General features: G+C 37.9%; 1 protein-coding gene across 49 annotated transcripts in view; it reads right to left on the bottom strand.

Moving 5' to 3' along the window:
• PTPRD (protein tyrosine phosphatase receptor type D) overlaps positions 1–17,160 on the bottom strand; it is a 1,767,834-nt gene that overhangs the window by 166,378 nt on the left and 1,584,296 nt on the right. For 18 of the 49 annotated variants that reach the window (XM_078384988.1, XM_078384990.1, XM_078384987.1 and 15 more), the window contains 5 exons: positions 16,744–16,937; positions 11,745–11,771; positions 6,045–6,162; positions 1,769–2,356; positions 1,305–1,405 (listed from right to left, as the gene is read on the bottom strand). In XM_078384988.1, coding sequence (XP_078241114.1) covers positions 1,305–1,405; positions 1,769–2,356; positions 6,045–6,162; positions 11,745–11,771; positions 16,744–16,937 — 1,028 coding nt within the window. The remainder of the gene's footprint in view (positions 1–1,304; positions 1,406–1,768; positions 2,357–6,044; positions 6,163–11,744; positions 11,772–16,743; positions 16,938–17,160) is intronic. The other 31 variants (XM_078385023.1, XM_078385029.1, XM_078385030.1 and 28 more) reach the window with 5 other exon arrangements.

The following is a 17,160-nucleotide window of genomic DNA, read 5'->3' as shown; positions in this document are numbered from 1 at the left end:
GGGCTACCTTTGAGATTGCTGCGGAAACTACAGGTGGTGCAGAATGCGGCGGCCAGACTACTCAGTGGGCTGAGAAGATACCAACATATCTCCCCCACTCTGGCCGCATTGCATTGGCTGCCCATCCGATTCCGCATTGATTTCAAAGTGTTAACGCTTACTTACAAAGCCCTAAACGGTTTAGGACCTCGATACTTGGCGGAACGCCTTCTCCCACCTAGATCTACCCGTGTCACTCGCGAGAGCCAGGAGATAAGGCTGAGGAGCCTAACGCCGAGAGAAACCCGAAAGGAAAAGACCAGAAACCGGGCCTTCTCGGCGGTGGCTCCTCGCCTTTGGAACAACTTGCCCCCTGAGATTCACGCGGCTCCCTCCCTGGGCATTTTTAAGAAACAACTAAAAACATTGATGTATAGGCGGGCCTTCCCAACAGAAAACCCTTGACGATCTTTTTTCTTATTCTGTTCTTTATTTTTATTTTTTATTTACGTTTCTGCTGTAAAGTTTTAAAATTACATTGTTGTTTTTACTGTAAGCCGCCTAGAGTGGTCTAATATGATCAGATAGGCGGGATAGAAATAAAATAAATAAATAAATAAAATAAATTCTGTAGAACCCCAATTTGACCCTTACTGATGGCAATACTGTTGGATATCATAATGCTGGACAACAGAGCTTTCTCTGGGTTTACTCAAGAAGGGAATCTATGGTGCGCATGTCCCTCTTGAGGAACCTCTCTCCACTCAAAAAAGACTACTTTTGTCTCCCTGGAATTCAGGTTTGATCGCCATCTACAGAGCAGAAATAAATTTTTTGGTGAAGCGTTTCTCCTCCTCTTTCTTCTTTAACATGGATAGAAAAGACAAAACAAAGGAAATAATTGAAGGGTGATGAAAATTAACATTTAACTTCTCCACAAACAAGTTTCAAACTATGTTTTTATTTTGGGATGGCACGAAAGTGAATAGAGTACCCTCCTTTATAACAAGCTAAAGAGCAAAAACAAAGAAGAAAATGATATTTTTCCTGATTTAGTCTAATACAAATAGCACTGAACTATAAAGGAAGAAAACCTTGGCGTTATTTGTAATATTTAATATCAGCTAAAATTCTGGAAGGTTGCCCCCTTGCTAATGTTAAGGTAGAAAGTTCACATTGTCAGAAGACCTAACTTAACAGCAAGATTTAGCATTTCTAAGAAAGCTTTCAAAGTACAACATCTTTAAAAAAATCCTCTGTTCAATAAATTACTTAACCAGAACCAGTTTTACCCCTCAAGTCTTTTCAATCAGGAAACGACTTACTTTGAAAGGCAGGGCAGAGTTGTAATTTTCTGGTATCTCCCATGAGAGCAATACCGATGTCTTCATCACTGCTTTGACATGAAAATTTTTTGCAAACACTGCTGGAAAAGGAAAAGCAATGTATTTAAAGTACATCTTGACCCTTTGATCCCATCCCACTTCCACCAGTGAACACAGCCATTAATACTCCTACCTGCTTTTAAAACCACATCAAATTACAAATCAGAATGTTATATTTTTCCTTACCTGCAATTATTACGTAGAAGTGAGCCAGACTTGCCTGATATGGGATAACTGAATTCTAATGAATCCAAAACACATGGAGATTTACATACTTTACCTCTGGTGTTCGTTGAGACTATTTATATGATGGTTTGGTCAAGTTAAAATAGAGCTTCACAAATATCGATATCCAAAGACGTGAGATTCCTTTAAAAGACAAGCCATAAGCAGACAAATCCTACCTTGATCCACAGGTAGTGTCCTGAACTGGACACTGGGACTATATGGACCAGGCCCTTTGCTTGTGTGTGCACGTATTTTTACATCGTATGTGGTATCTGGTTTTAAGCCTGAGAGTGTCATTGCAGTATCAGGAGGAACCACGGGGACCTCTGTTTGTTGAAGTGCCAGATTGATATCTCTGTACTGCAGAGTATATTTGGTGATGATACCATTTCTCTCTGACAAGATGGGTGGTTGCCAAGTAAGCTGGACTGAAGTTGAGGTGGCACTTTCTGACTGAAGGTTTTGAGGGAATCCACTTGGCAGATCTTCTGGAATTGAGATTTCTTTCACCATTTCCTCTCCAAATCCCACTTTATTTTTAGCTGAAAGGCCAAAGATGTAAGAAGCCCCTTTGTGAATATCTGTAGCTGTGTAGTGGTCATCTTTATCGGTAAAATCCCGTGTTGTAAATGCATCCATGTCTTTGCGGCCAAATCTCAGTCGGTACCCCTGCAGGGGGCCATAGGTGTCAATAGGTGGGTGCCACTGAATTAAAGCCGTACCCATTTGTGTGTGGCTAATTACAAGCCGAGGTTTTCCTGGAACTGAAACACAAAAATATTTTAACATGGAAAGTAGCCTCATTAATCTTTTGCAATATTGCACTTCACACTTCTTATATTATTTATGTTATAGACTCCCTCACAAAACTCATTAATCAAGTATTCACCACGGTATAATAGGCTTCAGTGGGTTATCTTTTTCAATTCCCTGTCCCATTTCCCCAGTGTTCTACCACAGAGGAAAAAAGGTAAGCAATTGTCCTAATGGCATGAATACAAAAAGTACAGAATGTACATGTGAAGCTATATTATGTACATATGTGTATCTCTTTTAAATGGTTAATTCAAATACAGAAACACACCCCCAATTAAATAAAAATGGGAGCTTCTAAAAACTGGGTCAGAAAAGAGAGAAAGAGTTTAAACAGAAAACATGTTTGCCAGATTCAATTCCTGGAACCTCCAAGTAGGACAGGGAAATATCTCCATATTGCCATTTCCACACACAATACAAGTATATACAAATTTTAACTTTGGTTTTGTACTGCATGGGAGAGATACTTAGAGCTGCAACTTCCCATCTAAATTGCATAGCACAGCAGTTTAAAGAGAGATCCACAACTCTGTTTGATTGAATGTATAAAACTGGCCCTGATTTCATTTAACATAAAAACTTCTATTGGAGATAAGTAATATAATGGAAGTTTCAAACTATGGTTATCAGCTGACAGAAAATACTGCTGTGAATCCATCCTGACCAAATCTTCTGAAAATAGCATAGATCTCTCACTTAAAAAGCATGAAATAGTGAGAATGATCTCATCCTTTCTCCTCCCAACTATATCCAAGCCCTTTTCCTATACAGAAAGAGAAGCTGCTTAAATTTAGAAAAAGGTTCTTGTTGCAAGACTCACTTCTCATATGCAAAAGTTTATTATTGGCATATGAGGGAGGGAGGAAGAGTGAGAAAAAAGAGAGGGAGGTGAGAAAAAAAAAATAAAAATGGGTGCATGTGTGTATACAAGTGGTCTGCAATGAAATACAACTGGGGACCCACAATAAAATGTTGCAGTATATAGTACTTCTATTTAGGGTTTGCTCACACATGTATCTCTAGGGACATTTTAAGACTGCACAAACCAGCAAGTGATGTACCCGAATAGTCAAGATTTTTTTTCTTTATTGCTATTATGACCCTAGGTCAGCCATTTAAATATAACAAACTAAAATACAATAATACATCATATAGTATTTACAACAGATACATAGCAGACTGAAATTCAAATTGCAGTTAAGTGTAGGTTTCTGATCTGATTCCTGCAGTGATTTAATCACCTGTTTTCTTATTATACAAGCTGCTGCATACCATTTTGCAACCTTAGCTGTAATTTGACTTGAGGAATTAGAGAGGAGAAAAAAGATGTAAAATTTGTCAGGTCTACCTGGATAATGTTTTAAAATTAGGGAAGTAAGTAGATTGTATGAACCTTTATAAAATGTGCAATACAGCAGGATGTGTTCCATGGATTCTACCATACTGGATTGGCAAGGACAAAAAAGTTGATCGTAAGGCATGAATATGTTTTCTCTAGAATGGCTGAAAGCAGAACACTGACATGGGCCACAGTGATGTCTTGCAAGTTCTAAATTGTAAAGGTAGTCTGCTGGGATGAAGATCTTACTGAGTGATATGGGACATGTATTCTGTTGAGTTGGATGGCTACATTCCAGATCAGCTTGCTAATATTCTCACTGACTTTCCTAAATCCCTAACGTAACAAAGCCAGAGGGGATAATCCATAGGATGACAGTTTCCTTCCACTGCTCTTGCCCAGTCTGAGTGGTGGTTATCTATTAAAATCAGAGGCTAAATCAATAGGATTAAATTTTAACTTCAGCCAAATATTATTTGATACTATGCAATTGTTTCAAGCAGGGCTATTCCAGCTTCTATTCTGAGTAAGTCACTAGGTACACCAAATAGAGTTTTCAGGAATTTAGATTGCACTATGTCTAGGGGACGGAAGTCTTTATGTATTTATAGGCCTGAACCATACAGATGTTGGGCCAGTAACTTGCGTTGGAAGACTCTTAGTATGGTATATATGAGCCCATCAGAAGAATCTCAAGATGGCAGTGGTGGTTCTTTGAGCATTTTCATTGACATGAGTGATGTGAGCTATCCATGGTTCCCTCCACATTTTTAACATCTATGTTTCTTCTTCCATCTTCCCTTTACCACTATTCCATTCGTTCTCACACCTCATACTTCTCAGCCACCAAGACAATATAGAGTACCGGGGGGTGGTAGGCACCATTTCAGTTTTATCCTTGAATGAATTCTTGAGTATCTGCAAACCTCTGTCCGCTAATATCTCTGCTATTGTAAATGGCCTGACTTATTTTGGCTTTAATTCCACCAACAGGAAGCCTTGAAAAGTTTGGGAACCATCAGGTTTTTCTACTATTAACAATAAAATAATTCTATTTCTTATACCTCTTTCCCACCTATTTCTCATTTCTAATGTCTTATTCTTGTGCAAATAGAATCCTGGGCATTTTATACTTTTTTCTTCATTTTGCAGCATATGAAGAATATCTTCCTGATTAATTCTGACTCTTCTCCACAGCTGCATAAGAGGAGTCTGCTATACAGCTGAGAAAAGACTATAGATGTGTATTTCAGGCCATATTTTTCATTGTATTATAACTATCATTGAACCAATGGAGCATAAGCAAGAGCAGGAGAGTCCAGAGAAATGGAATAATAACTCCTTCAGATTTGTAGGAAGAGAGGCTGCTGGAAGCTGTCACTAAAATATTTATGCCATAAATTGCTTTTTCTCTTGTGACAGCCTTCAGGTTTAAGACTTCTTTAGAAAAAAGAAAGGAAAAAAAAACTCAATCAGTTGTGGCTATTAAAAAGTAAGGGATATTAAAACTGAGGATAGGCTTTAATATTTCTTTATGACAGAAATAATGAACTGGAGATGGCAGCATGCAGTTTAAATCACTGATCAAACAAAAATAACCTAATTATTGACTAATATTTAGTGTATTATCCTATACATTACTGTGACTAGACACCAGCATTAGGTTTAAGCAGAAGTTGAGCACGAAGTTTCCTTCATCCAAATAGCTACATATTCTATCCTGAGTTGGCATCTCACCACAGTTAAGAGACACATGAGATGAACTACGTCTGGTAGGTCTTAAATATTAGCAATAACAACAACAACATGCAAAAAATGGATTTAGATTTGAGAAGAAGTTAGCAACTTTAATCTACTTGGGTTCTCTGGGTTCTTAATATTTATATATTTATAATGTTTTTTATATTTAAGTTGAGTTCCAAAGAACCATACACCCATATTCTATGATCCCAAGATGAGGCTGAGTTTATGCTTCTTAAACACCTCACTCCAGGCCAAAATGATTTCAGTACTGAGGGGCCTTTGAAAAGCAATTTATGATACAGCATGAAGGCCTGTTGTTCATTTTCCTTAAGACAATTTCCCCAAGGTATGGGCAATCTCTAGGATGAATTTAAGATTGCTTTTTGGACTATGAACTCTTGCAAAAACAAGGCATAGATAGCTGGCAATGAAAACCAGTCCACTTCGGTCTACTTAACCATCTGCCCGAGCATTTTCTGCTTCTGTTCAGAGAGATCAATACACAGTGTTGCTTTCAAAACTTTATGATAAAGGAAAGAATATCCATATATTACCTGCACCAGTAGTGGACACTAATCTAGGTTTGCTCCGTGCTCCATCACCTTTAGTTGTATAGGCTGTCACAGTGAGAGAGTATGTTGTCTCAGGCTGTAGTCCAGCTATGATCATTTCCTAAGGTGAAGTAATAAAAAACAAAGAAAACAAAGACACTGTCAAAGTTAAATGCATTGCTGAACCACAAGTTTCATCTGGTAGTTGGTGCAAATCAGTGCATATGGCTTTCATGCTACCTGCGGTGATGGATGAGACTTTGCATTTAAGCAAGAAGCATCACAATGTTTCTGCGCAGCATGCCCCAAACGGTTTTATAAAGCATGAGGCTGAGAGCTGAATGCTGTTAATTATACCAGCAAAAAGAAAGAAACTAACAAAACTAATCCAAAATATTTTTTTAAAAAAACCATAAAAAACTCTTTTAGTATTAACCAATTAGAAAACAAGTGACAGTTTATGGGGTAGTGTAGTATTCACACTATTTATTAAATAAATAAATAAATAAATAAATAAATAAATAAATAAATAAATAAATAAATAAATAAATAAATAAATAAATAAATAAATAAATAGCCATTATTAATGGAAGAAAATAAATCTCTAACTGCACCACAATAACAAGGCTACAGTTCTGTACACAGTTCATATATTGGGAGTAACCCCCATTGCTTCTGAGTAAAGATGCAGAAGATGCAGCTGTAAAGTTCTAATCTTAATGAATATGTGTTTATGTCTCACTGAAATTATAGCGTCTCCCTTCTGAGAAAAAATTAGAACCATCCTACAAAGGAAGATTCAATAACTTGCATCTGTAGTATTGTAAGTGTCCCTTGGCTTAATTTTAACAATTGCCTCTGGGAGCAATCTGTCTCTTCCCCAGGAGTCTCCTCAGTAGGAAACAATGGGAGGGGGGGGGAAAGAGAGAGAATAAGGTCTAATTTCAATTGTGCTTTATACCACGACTTGCACAAGGTCCTGGTCAGATCACAATTGAGAATGTGGTCCTCAAACTGAGAGACATTGCCTTCCCTTGCGGTAATATCAGCAATCTTATACACATTACAGTTTTGGGTAAAAAGCTAAAGGGCTGTGCCTTGGAAACCCCCTTGTTCTAATGATGAAATATAAAGAAGATGTGCACTATTGAAGTAATATTTGCAAATTTATCTTCAGTATATGTGTTGTGTGTTGTCTGAAATATAATGAAGCATTAAATATAATGCTAAAGTAGGAAGCCAAGAGATAAAAGGAACAACAGGGAAGTTTGGCCTTGGAGTTCAGAACGAAGCAGGACAAAGGCTAATAGAGTTTTGTCAAGAGAATAAGCTGGTCATCACAAACACTCTTTTCCAACAACACAAGAGGTGACTCTATACATGGAAATCACCAGATGGGCAATATCGAAATCAGATTGATTATATTCTTTGCAGCCAAAGATGGAGAAGCTCTATACAGTCAGCAAAAACAAGACCTGGAGCTGACTGTGGCTCTGATCATCAGCTTCTCATAGCAAAATTCAAGCTTAGACTGAAGAGAGTAGGAAAAACCACTGGGCCACTCAGGTATAATCTAAACCAAATCCCTTATGAATACACAGTGGAAGTAAAGAACAGATTTAAGGAACTCGATTTGGTGGACAGAGTGCCTGAAGAACTTTGGATAGAGGCTCGTAACATTGTCCAGGAGGCAGCAACAAAAACCATCCCAAAGAAAAGGAAATGCAAGAAAGCAAAGTGGCTGTCCAATGAGGCCTTAGAAATAGCAGAGAGGAGAAGGGAAACAAAATGCAAGGGAGATAGGGAAAGTTACAGAAAATTCAATGCAGACTTCCAAAGAATAGCAAGGAGAGACAAGAGAGCCTTCTTAAATGAACAATGCAAAGAAATAGAGGAAAATAACAGAAAAGGAAAAACCAGAGATCTGTTCAGGAAAATTGGAGATATTAGAGGAACATTTTGCGCAAAGATGAAAATGATAAAGGACAAAAATGGGAGGGACCTTATAGAAGCAGAAGACGTCAAGAAGAGGTGGCAAGAATACACAGAGGAATTATATCAGAAAGATTTGGATATCCCGTACAACCCAGACAATGTAGTTGATGACCTTGAGCCAGACATCCTGGAGAGTGAAGTCAAGTGGGCCTTAGAAAACCTGGCTAACAACGAGGCCAGTGGAGGTGATGGCATTCCAGTTGAACTATTTAAAATCTTGAAAGATGATGCTGTTAAGGTGCTACATTCAGTATGCCAGCAAGTTTGGAAAACCGAACAGTGGCCAGAGGACTGGAAAAGATCAGTCTACAGCCCAATCCCAAAGAAAGGCAGTGCCAAAGAATGCTCCAACTACCGTACAATTGCACTCATTTCACATGCCAGCAAGGTTATGCTCAAAATCCTCCAAGGTAGGCTTCAGCAGTATGTGGACCGAGAACTCCCAGAAGTACAAGCTGGATTCCGAAGAGGCAGAGGAACTAGAGACCAAATTGCTAACTTGCACTGGATTATGGAGAAAGCCAGAGAGTTCCAGAAAAATATCTACTTCTGCTTCATTGACTATGCAAAAGCCTTTGACTGTGTCAACCACAGCAAACTATGGCAAGTCCTAAAAGAAATGGGAGTGCCTGACCACCTTACCTATCTCCTGAGAAACCTATATGTGGGACAGGAAGCAACAGTTAGAACTGGACATGGAACAATTGATTGGTTCAAAATCGGGAAAGGAGTACGACAAGGCTGTATATTGTCCCCCAGCTTATTTAACTTATATGCAGAATACATCATGCGGAAGGCTGGACTGGATGAATCCCAAGCCGGAATTAAGATTGCCAGAAGAAATATCAACAACCTCAGATATGCAGATGATACCACTCTGATGGCAGAAAGTGAGGAGGAATTAAAGAACCTTGTAATGAGAGTGAAAGAGGAGAGTGCAAAAAACAGTCTGAAACTCAATATCAAAAAAACTAAGATCATGGCCACTGGTCCCATCACCTCCTTGGAAATAGAAGGGGAAGACATGGAGGCAGTGACAGATTTTATTTTCCTGGGCTCCATGATCACTGCAGATGGAGACAGCAACCACGAAATTAAAAAAACCCTGCTTCTTGGGAGGAAAGCGATGACAAATCTTGACAGCATCTTAAAAAGCAGAGACATCACATTGCCAACAAAAGTCCGAATAGTCAGAGCTATGGTTTTTCCTGTTGTGATGTATGGAAGTGAGAGCTGGACCATAAAGAAAGCAGACCACCGAAGTATTGATGCCTTTGAATTGTGGTGCTGGAGGAGGCTCTTGAGAATCCCCTGGACTGCAAGGAGAACAAACCTATCAGTTCTAAAGGAAATCAACCCTGAGTGCTCATTGGAAGGACAGATCCTGAAGCTGAGGCTCCAGTACTTTGGCCATCTCATGAGAAGAAAAGACTCCTTGGAAAAAAACTTGATGTTAGGAAAGTGTGACAGCAAGAGGAGAAGGGGATGACCGAGGATGAGATGGCTGGACGGTGTCTGCGAAGCAACCAACATGAATTTGACACAACTCCAGAAGGCAGTGGAAGATAGAAGGGCCTGGCGTGCTCTGGTCCATGGGGTCACGAAGAGTCGGACACGACTAAACGGCTAAACAACAACAACATTAAATATAATTTGGAAATTTGGTTTTAAAAGAAACAAGAGAAGCTTCAAAATACACTTAGTCTAATACATATCTATTCAGACATTAGCCCTTTTCAGTTCAGCAGAACTTACTCTTACCGAAGGATAAGATTGCAGCCTAAAATATTATCAGAAAAGGAGCAGAGAAAGTAAAGTACATTTGAAATGGGTTTTATATCAGACACAGTCAAGCTGATTATTATTGATGGAAAAAAAAAGAGGAAAGGAAGGGGACGGACATGCAATGTTTATTGTAGAGAATGAACATCCAGAGTTTGATCTACTCTAAGATCTGTAGGTTCTACTGATTTCAATAGAAAGTTATGTCCTTAATAGAAGCAGACTCCTATTGACCTTTTTTTAAAAAAAATCTTGATTTTGGATTGATTACATCTATCTGTCTATCTACTGTATAGTATATCTGTATGCGTGTATCTGAATGTGCAACTAAAGAAAGAAATCTCGCTCAGTTCCAGATAGTAAAACAAAAATCTATATTACAAGTGAGAATAAGAAATTTAGATGGTAAGTGGAGCTGGGGAAAGGGCACCATTTGCATTCTCTTTGTTTTCAAACACATGAGCTATCAAATGGTCACCTTGATCTACCCAGAACAGCAATGTGTGGAAAAGTTTCATACAGCTCAACTGAGCTTTGTTTTCAGTTGTTTCCCATATACACAGGCACAGACAACACAAGTAGTTGTGAAGGGAATGGTAGGGCATATCTCCAAAGACAGCTTGCTCTGAGAGGGTTGCTCATCCTGAAATAGGAGTATGAGACCTCACTCTTTGAACTACAGGTTGTCAGTGCATGCATATCTTCCATCCATTAAAGAACAACAACACTACTCATGCTCAGAAGTATACAAAACATGCATAACAGGACAGGGTGGGTGGATGGCAGAAACTGGAAGTAGGTAGCGGTATCTACTTCTTTATAACATCCAGCTGTGTCAGTCATAGAGACTAAAGGATGGAGATAAGGTTTCACTGAACTGTAAGGGAGTCATTCATATGAGATCATTGTGTCTAATTAAAGTGTGGATGCAACATAAAACATATGGTCAATTTGGGAAATAGGTTGTTCATAATGTAAGAATATGATGTGAACAGAATCTCAATTATGTGTACAGGTATCAAGTAAGGTAACAGAACCTAAGTAATGATAAGGGAACAGAAACTGCCTTCAAAAATACATCTGAAAAATCCAATCGAAGAACCTTAGACTCTGGCCATCGTATAAACAACTTTGTTAATCCCTTGGATTTAATCCTATGGACATACTAATACAATTTCCTTTTCAAATGATTCTTTTAAAAGTGTGTCTTCATATTTCAAATACTACACATGGTAGACTGAGATCTGAGCACACACATACAGAATCATCCATAAGAATTTGGTTCTACACTATGAGCTGACTGACTGACATTTTGTTGAGCGGTGGTTGGGAAAGGAACGTAAGTGTTCCACTCTCTCTGCTTCTGGAGTTTCAGTTACACACGGAAAAGAGTACTGGCCCAGAGAGGAGAATAAATAATGCTTTTTACATGAGACAGCATTGTTGATTATGGTAAAACAGATAATCTCCTCTACAACAAATCCTTAAACCCTACAGGCACTTGGCCAGGAGCAATGTATACTTTCAGATATATACATTTACAATGGTGCCTCATCAATTGTAATGGACATCATGTCAAAGCTAAAAAGAAGAATTTGTTTTACAACAAATCCTGAGCCCGTTGGAGCCCAGAATGCTGGGTTATTAAGAAACTGGAAAAAATATGTGTCTTGCCTTAAAAAAAAAGTTTGAATACATTGGAAGATAAAGTTAGTGATAGCTGTGGAACAGACAAATATGCAAATTCAACACATTTAGAAAACGTTATTGTGCCAAATCAAAAGGAATTTAAAAAAATCCAAACAACACAGTTTATGAAATAAGGTGTTAATCCATGCACATGTGCAAACAACCAAAAAGGAAGGTTAAAGCAGGGGAGGATAGGAGCCACCACACTTCTTTGCCTGGCCAGTCAGTTTTACTCACATGTTCAGTAGTATCATCATATTCCCACTGATTCAGAGTAAAGAATGTTGGGAAGAAAAACAGAAGAAATGAGGAGATACTTATAGCCTACTTGAGGAAACGTTTAAAAAAAAAAGAAGAAGAAAAAAAGCACAAAAACCTGCTAGCAAAATCAGCCTGAATTTAGAAAGCCAGGTCCTAAAACAGGCATTTCAAAATGTCACTTCCTTAGTTGCTGCCAAAGTGGTTCATAAAAGGTATGCTGCACTTCTTGAAGGAAATTACAAAGACCCTAGTCTGGAGTGTTGTTATTTCACAGCAATGTTTTATGACTGAATTAATTCGAGCTGCAGAGAGGTAATGAAAAACTACATTTGGTTTAATCACATGCTACTAAGCCATATTCATTTTCATTTCTATTTTACCCTGTCAAAATTAATTCAGTGAACCTGTTTGGATTAATAGAGGCAATTTATATGTACTTGAGACTTCGTATCACTAATGAAACTGTATGACCAAAAGTACAGACTCTCCATTCCTTCAATCATTTGTAAACTGGAATCTAAACCATAGCCACACAATACCACAGTTTGTTGAAGAACATCATTCTTTTAAAAAATAAGAGGTGCAACACAGCCCTATTCTCTTTCTTACAACTGCAGCTTCACAGTGGACCAATGGCTACTATATATTTGCTCTAGTCATGCTAGAAGCACAGAGGTAAAAAAGGAAATTACAGGGATATGAAACAGCTTTTTAATATATACATCAGCAAAATGAGACAGATTTAAATCTTTACAGATAACAGCTTTTCTCACTTTTTAAAAAATGTACTCTTCCTGCCACACATCTTTTCACATCTAAAGGTGGTGTGGAATCTCCGTGGATTTAGGGGTCAATGTTTTTGTCTTCAGCATCACCATGGGCTGTACCTGGCCCAAGGTTTTGAAGAAATACGTACTGAAAGGGCTCAGATTTTGCTTTCTGTTTATTTTTTGAAAAGGAGGGGACCAAAGGGGGCTCCCTGAATGCTCCCAAACTAAAACCTGTCACTCTGATAACAACAATAATAATCTTAGAACTGCAGAGCTGCAAGGGACCTTATGGATCTTCGAGTCCAGCCCCTGCTAAGGAGGCACAGGAGGAATCAAACTCTTAGTCTCTGGCTCTGCAGCCATTTACTTAAACTACTGAGCTATTCAGCAGTTTTTCAGTCCTCCAGGAACAGACATAGGCTCCGAAAAGCACATGTTCCCTATTCATAGTGTACAGGACTCAGCTGTGTTTCAACTGTAATATCTGACAGTTATCTACAGTATGGGTGGTGGTGGGGAGGCTTAATGATTTATGATTTCACCACAATGGAATCACATTCTCAAGTTCCTTGAGCATGGGTCTATGTATGTCTTCCTAATGGAAAAGACAAGAGAAGTCTCATAACAAAGTGATGAGCAAGGAAGGGCCAATTGTTCAATTATTTCTGTACTTTCAGACTTCCTTCACATGAACAGAATCTGTTCTATCAGAACTCAGCTTCTCTGTGTGAAAAAATAGTACCTCTCCGTATGAGCCTTCCTGGCCCTTAATGCTTTCAGAAGAGGCCCTCTTCTCTGACCCATTGCCATCATAGGCAGATTTGATGTGGACATGAGAGAGGGTCTTCTCTGTGGTTACTCCCAGGTTATGAAATGCTCTTCCTCTGGAGCTTGGGTTAGCCTCCTCCCTTTTATCCTTCTGCCAACAGTTGAAAATGCTCTTCAGGGAGGCTTTTTATTTATTTATTTATTTATTTATTTATTTATTTATTTATTTATTTATTTATTTATTTATTTATTTATTTATTTATTTATTAATACCCCGCTTATCTGGTCATTACGACCACATGACTGTATGTTGGTTTTTATCTAAGTAAGTTTGCTTTTAAACTTTTACATCTTTTAAATCACTTAATGTTTATTATTATTATTATTATTATTATTATTATTATTATTATTATTATTATTATTATTATTATTATTATTATTATTATTATTATTATTAAATATACACACAATTAAAATTATAAAAACATTGACTGGTATTATATAACAGATATACCGTATTTTTCGCTTCATAAGGCGCACCTGGCCATAAGACGCACATAATTTTAGAGGGAGGAAAACAGGAAAAAACTTGTCATGCCTGGCTGTCTGGCCGGTGCTGCAGCCTCTCCTCCGTGGCCTGGGTGGCAGCGGGAACCATAGCCCAAGTAGTAATCTTGGGCTCCCTGCTCTCGTTTATCATTACCTGGTTCCCCCACACACACCCTTATTTTCAGGGGAGTGCAGACACCTCAGCCATTCCCTGACGGGCATCCTGAGAAACAGAAGAGAGAAAGAGCGGGGAGGGAGGCGGGAAGGGGAGAGAAAGGAAGGGGGAAGTGTGAAGAGGAGGAGCTGCCGCTGTGTGAGCGAAGGAAGGGCTGGCAGAGCGAAAAGCAAGGTGAGGGCAAGAAGAAAGCTGCACCATTTTTTACAGTATTCGCTCCATAAGATGCACACACTTTCCCCCCACTTTTTTGGGGGAAATGCATCCTATGGCGTGAAAAATACGGTAAGTTTTAACCAAAAACCTAAGTATCTGTTAAATATCAACGTACAGTGGTGCCTCGCTTAGCGATTGCTCCGTTGAGCGATGGGGTTTTGGCCATCACCAGAGCGATCGCTTAGCAATGGACCCTATGGGGAAAATCGCTTTGCAATGATCACGGGGAAGCAATCATGGCAAAGCGACCCTTTTTGCACAGCTGATGGGCGGTTCCAAAATGGCTGCCGGAAAAACAAAATGGCCACCTGCTGTTTTGCCTCGTTTTAGAGGCACCGAAAATGGCCGCCCCTATGGAGGATCTTCGCATAAGGTCAGTTTTTAAGCCCATAGGAACGCATCAAACACATTTTAATGCATTTCCATGGGCTTTTTAATTCCGTTTAGTGATGAAATCACTTAGCAATGTTTTTTCCTGCATGGATTAACGACGCTAAGCGAGGCACCACTGTAGTATATATACTGTTTCTAATATGGCCCTTTTTTTGTAATTCTGATGAAGTTCTTTCTGAAATCTACAACTGTTTATAATATTGTGCAAAATTTCTTGATATTGTTCCTAAATCCCCAATGACCATGGGGGACCATGGAGATATGTTTCATCCACAAGTGAGATGTTTCAATTGCCAGGTCTTGATATTTTGATAGTTTCTCCAATTCTTTATTTTCAATTCTGACATCTCCTGGAAATGCAATGTCAATTATCCAGACATTATGTCCAATGAATCAATTTGGATCCAGAAATCCCACAAGATCTTGGCTTCCTCATTTTCTGACACCTTCTCTACCTGATGTTCCCATGGGTTTGTGGAGATGGCAAGTTGTAGTAGTAGTAGTAGTAGTAGTAGTAGTAGTAATAATAATAATAATAATAATAATAATAATAATAATAATAATAATAATAATTTTTTATTATTATTATTATTATTATTATTATTATTATTATTATTATTATTATTATTATTATTATTATTATTATTATTATTATTATTATTATTATTATTATTGCATAATGACCAGTGCACTAACTTTGCCACTCTATCATGTCTAATTTTGTAATTTGCTTATGCAATCCTTGGACATTCACAAATGAGGTGTGGCATAGATTCATCTTTTTTGGGGGCAAAGTTAACATTTGCTGTTAGCACTAAATTCCTTGGTTCTTAGCTTTCATAAGTCTGGAGTGCTTGTTCTTTTGCAGCTAAACCAAGCAAATAAAGTTTCTTTCTTAATGATCCCCAGTTTTAACCATGCTTTAATGTATATTATTGTTGTTGATGGTGATGTTGTTTAATTATTTTAATGTGCAATTTTTGTGTCTTTTTAATTTTACTTCTTTTAATACTGTGAGCCATCTTGGGTCCCCTCATCATGAGACAGGAGGACAAATGAAACAAAAATGCATAAATTAATAATATCTGAGAAAGAACAGACTGGTTTTATACTGTCATTTTATTGCACTGTAGCTGCATATTTAAATGAGACACCATATTATATCAGTCCAGTTTCTGATTTAATACACACTCCTATATACCTAAAATATAACAATGAGTTCTAAAGACAACTGTAAGGTTTAGTCCAGCAATATATATTGCACATATGTATTGTCCACCAAAAGTCATTTAATTAGCGGTCTAAAAAATTATTCTTAAACCTTTCCTTTATAATTAATAAGACTTTCAATCTTTAACATTAATGGGATAATGCCCAGTGAGATCACTTCAACAGTTCCCAAATCAAACGACTAAATAAAATGTCTAGACCATATTCACAGAAATATATGGAATCTATGTTACTTGTGACTAACAATTCCCACTCATTTTAGTGAGTATACTCTGGTTTGGACTAACATTTGGTTTAGTACCAAATTCCAATTCATATATTCCTAGAAACAGGATAGACTGTTCGTGTTAGGCATAAAAATAATAAAGGAAATTTTAGATAATGGTATTATAGTATTTACCTATGCTTGATTTCAGCTTTATAAAATATAAAAGAAGCAACTGATCAGTAGTATAACAGATATACATTCTGATCCAGAAATCTTTTACTTGCTGACCTCCCACCCAAGAAGATAACCAACAGTAGATGATGAACAATAGCAGTACTAAATATATTTCTGTTCAGCAGGACACACATACTGCAGGTACTTAGAACGGCACAGGTACTTAGAAGTGAGGTTTTCTTTCCAAAACAACATTGTTCAGGAACAGTTGTTCCTCATCAAAAAAAAAAAAAAAAAAAAAGATTTATATTCAGAAACAAGTTCCAGTGGTACAGAGCTCTGACAATTTGATTTTAAAAAATAATTAGCTTGGGGATGACTTTCTATAAACTGTTCTGAAAGGTAGGTGGCATTCCAAAATAAAAGGCATTGTGAGGCTACAAATACCCTCCCTTCCATTGATATCTAAATATATAGACCACAGTTGATTACCTGTGCATCAGCCAACATGATATCCTTCAGCATGGGTTGCCCTCTAGGCTCTCCATTTTCCATCTTCACATAATGCACCTGGTATCCTCGGATTTGGCCATGCTGCTTATTGGGCACTGGTGAACGCCATGACACTTTAACAGCTGTAGAGTTGACCGCCTCTACCTCGACTTTGCGAGGCGGACCACTAGGAACTGGAATATATCAGTGGATAAAAGAAGAATTACAGGCACTTGTTCCAAGCAATCAGTGTCTTTTTCGTTCTTTTCTTTTCTTTTCTTTTCTTTCTTTCTTTCTTTTAAAGGGCAAACCCACTAAGCCTTCCTTGAAGAATGCAAATGAAAACACCCAACAAATCTGCTCTACATTTTAGTGAAAAGATCAAAAACCATGACTGATGCAAAAATGGAAGAAAAA

Source organism: Pogona vitticeps, chromosome 2, assembly GCF_051106095.1.
Source record: "Pogona vitticeps strain Pit_001003342236 chromosome 2, PviZW2.1, whole genome shotgun sequence".
NCBI classification, from domain to species: domain Eukaryota; kingdom Metazoa; phylum Chordata; class Lepidosauria; order Squamata; family Agamidae; genus Pogona; species Pogona vitticeps.
Note: the sequence above shows the minus strand (reverse complement) of the source record. Positions and strands in the feature narration are given on the sequence as shown.